The sequence below is a fragment of the Culex quinquefasciatus genome, chromosome 3 (genome assembly GCF_015732765.1).
Source record: "Culex quinquefasciatus strain JHB chromosome 3, VPISU_Cqui_1.0_pri_paternal, whole genome shotgun sequence".
NCBI lineage: Eukaryota > Metazoa > Arthropoda > Insecta > Diptera > Culicidae > Culex > Culex quinquefasciatus.
In genome coordinates, this window is record NC_051863.1 from 153,413,861 (window position 1) to 153,419,860 (window position 6,000).

Genomic DNA, 6,000 nt, shown 5'->3' on the forward strand with positions numbered 1-6,000 from the left:
AAAAAAGTTGGAATAATTGTAAGTAGGCTTAGTGATTTTTCACGCTCGAAAATTGCAAATTTCACAAGGACCTCAATTTCAATTCAATTCGGTTTTATTGGTGAATAATCAAGATACAATGAGTTATTTTGAAGTGCATAACAGTTTTGCAGTTCCTTACAGCTGTGTGTTGCATCATAATCCATTTAGGAACAATTATTTTTTTAACTAAGGCACTGGCAAGAGTAAGAAAAACTATAAAAAAAAACTTACAGAAATTGCAAAGGAAAGGGGATAGAGGAAGAGAAAGCTTATATCTAGATCACAGGTAATTTATCCTTTGTAGATGTGTTTGATCATCAGTTCCCCAAGGGCCAGGTATTGTTCTGCCTTGTTCCGGCAGCTCCGAAACCGCGTCATCATCTCCCCCGCGAGAGCGAAGAACTCCGGCAGGGTGAAGAGATCTTCCCCGGTGACTTCTTGCTGGGCCGTACTGCCGCTACCGGCAGCGACCACGCTGGCGAACGAACGCCCCCAACTAGGAGGGAACGCTGAGTTTTCCGCTGGAACCGTACGCTGTCCAGCTGCAGGAACGGCTGCGCTCGTACTTCGCTGAGGAGGGTGGGACGCTTTATTTCCTCTTTTCCTGCTCCTCGAGGTAGGCCTTGCGCGCGACGCATCCGCGGTAATTGCCGGTATGGTTGCCGTCACAGTTCGCGCACTTTACGCGCGGCTTGGTTTGTTCTGCCTTGTCTCCCCAAGTCCGCCTTTCGTGGCAGTGCGCACGCCTCCGAGAGGTGTGACTCACCGCACTTCACGCAGCGGGGCCGGAGGTTGCAGTTCCGCGAGCCGTGGCCAAATTTCTGGCAACGGTGGCATTGCGCTACGTCTGTCGGGTTCTTGTAAAACCGCCAGTTTACCCAAAACCGTCCAACGTTTTAGTCCGCCGCAGGTCTTGGATCTTGACGGTGCCGCGGTCGAAGTACAACAGGTACAGTGTATGTGTACCTGTTACCGTTGTCTTGCGCGAGAGCACTTTAATCTCCCGCGGTTTTATTCCGGCGTCCGAAAGGTGACCCTTCAGGTCGGAGATCGGACGGTCTTGATAACCCTGCAAGACGACCTTAACAGGGGCTTCTCGTTGAATGTGTAGAAGTTGAAGTTGCTACGCTTCAATTCTTCAAACACCAGGTCGAAATTTTTTTGGTCAGTGTGATCACTTGCACTGCCGACTTACCGATTTTCAGACAATATCCGAGTCCTTCCAGCAACTCGTCAACATCGTCCGCTAACGTGTCCAAAACAAAAATTGAGGTGGTCTACGTTCCACTGGAGAGTTGTTCTTTTGACGTCGGCACTTTTTCCGTGCACGACCATCATCGTCGTCGTCGTCGTCGGTAGTGCTGCTACCGTCAGAGTTGTTATTTTCTTCGTCGTCGCTCAGCATCTGGAACTCGTTCCTGATGGGGATGTTGGTGGATGTTGATGTGCCACTGATCGTGGCACCGGAAGTACCGGAACGGGTTCGCACTGGTGATCTTGGGACATATCCGGGATGTAGTAACTTTTTGTTGATGCCTTCAGCGCTGACGCTCCCCTGCGCGATGGCTGCCGACACGGCGTTGGTTTGTTTACCTTTTTGCACACGGCCGGTAGACGAACTTCGCGGGTTTTTCGAGGCCGCACTCGAACTGCCACGGCCACGGCCGGCCTTTGGCATGCTGGAGAAGCAAACTCGCGGGTAACCACAATCAATTACGGCGAAAAAAATCGAAAAAACGATGGAGCACTGAGCACTAGCTGTATGCTCTCGTGCATACACGGAGGGAGCTGGACCTCAATTTCAAAACACCAAATTTCACGCAAATTTCGCGGACCGTGAAAAATGCTACAATAACTCTGAAAATCTTATGTTAGTATCAAAGAAACTACTTTTCATGCTTCATTATATATTATTCTTTAATGGCCATACAAAAATTCGTAAATTTGAACGAGACACAAACAAAATTCTCCTAATTTTCAAAAAAGATTCCACCTAGTTTATGGATGGGCTCTAAATATATTTTGAAGTAAAATGTAAGGCATGCGTATTCTCATTTATTGAATTGCTATTTTTAACATTTGACTTATAAAGTATAAAAGTTTTTGCTGATCTGCTTCATTTTATTGAATTTCATATCAAAGCAAGATTTAACAACTCAGATTTTTTTTAAAAGTTGATTTCAAAGCTTTCATTTTATTTTTAATAAAACAAATCATGATTCTGTCAATTCTTTTTGAAACTATACCTTTCAAATAAAATAACAGTAAAATTGTTATTACAGCGGATGTAAATATTACCTACTAAACTTAGTAAGTTCCTGGGGGGAGGTGTCCACGTGCTTCCATCCCGCCAGTCCATATGTATAGCCTTAGTGTTGTGTTTGCTGTATTTGATATTTTGTGAACCACACCGTATGCTGTACTCGACAGATATGGACTGGTTCCCGGCCGGGCTGATGGGTCTCGCAGCTGGCTAGTTGAACGTACCTGTTAAAACATCAAATCATGATGTTTTATCCTTTTGTTTCCTTAGTAACAGTAGCATAGTTAGTTCAGCAAGGGAAGAAATAGTTTGATCCGTTCAGCTGTTGAAGCAATAGGCAAGAAAACCGTGACGTAGCAAATGAACTCAAAGAACTCAGTATTCATTTTGTGAGTGCCATTTGAGTGGTTTGACAGGTGTCAAATCGGGACTTAGCATTTTTTTGAATTTGAATTTGCTTCCGATTGCGCGAAACGTCATAACCCGAGATTTTTTCCGTATTTGTGCCCGTGTGTTTGTCCGTGCTTCTGGCTGTGTGCGTGCGTGCACCTGATCACGGGCTGCGTCCTTGTCCGGACTCCTGCCCGTGCTTCTGGCCGTTTTCGTGTCCCTGGCCGTGTAGGTGCCTGTTCCTGGCCATTCCCGTGGCCGTGTCCTTGCCGTGTTCCTGGCCGTGTTTGTGTCCATGCGAAACGGAACAACCGGAACAAAATTATAATGTTAAATGCTATGTCCCGGAACTGACACCTGTCAAAAAAGTTCATTCGGTTGTTTACCTTTGAGGTTAAGTTCCAAGCTTTTCTCCTTTATTGCTTTCGATTCATACTTGGGCTGAACATTGTTGGACTACCTAGACTACTGTTCAAAGGAAACAAACACGAGGGTACAAAGGGATAAGCCCCCGGATGGGGCTAAATTGTGGAACGCTCCCAGTGAGTTTTACTGAGCTGCTTTTGATATTTTAGATAATAGTTGTACAAAAAATAGTTAAAGTTCGGTATTAATTCACTGGGAGGTCAAAATGTCCGTGCTTGTGAAGTTCTGTTTCTGTGTCACTGTTGTGTTAGTTTGTAACATGTTCGACATGAAACTTCTAACCAGCAATGATTAGTTATGCGGAATTCTTCAAGTACGGGAGCACGACGAAAATTAGACGACCCGAAGAAATAGTGAAAGTGATAGTGAAAGCTAACTAAATAAAGTGTCAATAAATAATCGTGAAGTGAAAATATTATTATAAATATATTTAATATTATACCTACACTTTACAGCTGAGTTGAAACTCACTATCAGAATCTAATGTTTTCTTGTGTTCTCTTTTGTTCTTTTCGTTTCAAACTGAATGAGCGAGCATCTGACTTGCTACGCAACCGCAGGATAACACCAGCTGTGATCAATACCACACCGACTGACGAGGATTGCTACCAAGCTTGGTGTCCACGGCTAGATATCCAACCGAGAGACCTCCAAGGTCGCAGGGAAGTAACTATTAATTAGTATCGCCTTTTTATGTTTGATCCTTTTGTTAATACAAATTTCTTTGCAGATAATAACCACTTTAAAAGTATGCCTCGTGGCCTGCTTTGATCTTTTGCTTATTCTATCCGCTTTCTACCCCCAATGCGTCCTGCACGGAGAACCTGGGGTAGCTTATGGTTGACCTGGGGAGTCTTACTCACCTATCCTCGCGGCAAGGTCTTCCGTAGGTCTACACCCGAACATGCGACGTGGGACTGCATGAATCTTCAGCTGCTGCCGGAAGGGTGTATTCCGAAATTACCGAATTAATTACCGAATTAAACTTAGTAAGTTCCTAAAACACTGAAAATCTGAACAATTCTTCAAATGTTGCATATCAAGCTTTTCAATTGAAAACTAATAAAATTAACTTAAATAGTCTGTATGGATGAAATATTTATTTTGTTGTTATTTTGAAAAAAAAAACATGATTTGAGAAAATTGATAAATTTCTCGAACTTCACGCCGTCCACGAAATCGTCAAAAATTACTAACCCTATGTTAGTAATTGAACAAGAGTATTCACACACTTAATTCTACAGTAGTTCATAAGATATTTATTCTTATTTGAGTTAGACAAATCATTTTGAGAAAAATCGTAACAGTTTCACACAAACATAAAATTTCACGGGATTTCGCGGAAAAAGACAAATTTCACGAATTTCACGCTGTCTGCGAAATCGTGAAATTTCACTAACCCTAATTGTAAGGATTTCTAGATGATCCTAGAACTTTTCAGAACTCGATTTGATCAAATCTGTAATTTTTGTGAACAAAAAATCGCTCCAAATTTTTTTGCGCGTAATTTCATTATTATTTATTGAAAAAAATGAAAAAAATCAAAATAATATGTAATATTCTGGTGAGGATTCCGTTAACACTGCAACATGGAACCCTACAACGGTACCTTGCTTAAAAGAAATGTCAAAATCAGCTGAGCTGTCGTGTACCGTTTTCTTGTTTACTTCAACAAATTTCGCCCAAGTCCCTGTTATTACTGTTAATTTCCCAGAAAAAATCAAAGTTTTTCAGACTTTTCCTCATTCCACAATGAATCTCAAGAACGAGTAAGTAATAATTATACGCTTTAACTCAAACAGCAGCCCGTAATCCATCCGACGCTCACTTCCAGCATCAAAATAATGCCCCGCTCGATGGTGTGCGAGGACAGCAACCTCCGAGGCGACATCACCATCTCCAGCGGGTGTCTGATCCATCCCAGTACGACCATCATCGCCGAGTCGGGCCCGATCATAATCGGTGAGAACTGCATCGTCGAAGAGTACGCCACGATCGTGCACCGCGTCCCGAAGGGCCACAAAGCGTACCAGGACGTGCTGGACGGGACGGTCAAGCCGCTGGTCATCGGGCCGGACAACATCTTCGAGGTCGGTTGCACCGTCGAGGCGCTCAAAATTGGCGAACGGAACGTGTTCGAGTGCAAAAGCTACGTTTCGGCCGACGTGACCGTTTCGAACGGGTGCGTCATCGGGGCCGGCTGCCGGCTGGTGGGCGAGCAGGTCCTGCCGGAAAAGACGGTCATCTTTGGGCAGCACTGCCAGCAGCGGGAGGCGATCGAGAAGCAGCGGGTGAGTTTGATAGTTTGTTTAGAAGCATTTTGTTTCAATTTGGCTCTTATTGGTGTTAATTCTACGTTTTAGTCTCAAATGGTGCAGTTGGACTATCTGCGGAAGATTCTACCAAACTATCATCACTTGAAGAAGGCAACGTACGATCCGAAAAGGCACGAGCGCAAGTTTGAAGCTTGCACTTATTTTGTTATGCAGACTTTTCTTGATCAAGCATAAAAACTTAGCCTAACAGTCTGGATCCCATGGATGGTCCCCTTACCTTCTATTAAACATATATTTTATTTAAAAGGCATCCTAAACTTGCTGCAACGGTAATAAATGCTAACTTATTTAACCATACAAAACAACTCAATGCTTTCGACATCTCTAAAAACGAAAACGAAACCATCCGAATGCATCTAACACAGGTTTTGCGATTTTTTTTGCTCTGCACTAGTCTTCCGAAGACTTGAATGAGAGAAGCATCCACACTTCGGTGAGAAATGTAGGGCCGATACAGGCCTGAACCTCTAGATTAGTCCTGCATCGGGCCTACAACTCTAATTGGGACCTAGTTAGGGCATCTCCACCGCAGGGACCTAATTGCGTTGCAAAGCTAATTTGGCA

At 43.7% G+C, this 6,000-nt stretch overlaps 1 protein-coding gene across 1 annotated transcript; it reads left to right on the plus strand.

Annotated features, from left to right (window-relative positions):
- Window positions 1-4,745: 4,745 nt before the first annotated feature.
- Window positions 4,746-5,746, plus strand: LOC6052012 (dynactin subunit 6). The gene is made up of 3 exons (XM_001868317.2): window positions 4,746-4,869; window positions 4,935-5,391; window positions 5,464-5,746. Exons 1-3 carry the CDS (start codon window positions 4,853-4,855, stop codon window positions 5,608-5,610), a joined length of 621 nt encoding a protein of 206 aa, XP_001868352.2. The 5' UTR covers window positions 4,746-4,852; the 3' UTR covers window positions 5,611-5,746.
- Window positions 5,747-6,000: the final 254 nt, after the last annotated feature.

Excerpts from the sequence above, each read along its gene's own strand:
- LOC6052012 (XM_001868317.2), top strand. Across the intron at positions 5,392-5,463 it reads AGGCGATCGAGAAGCAGCGG|TCTCAAATGGTGCAGTTGGA; the intron begins GTGAGTTTGATA and ends TCTACGTTTTAG.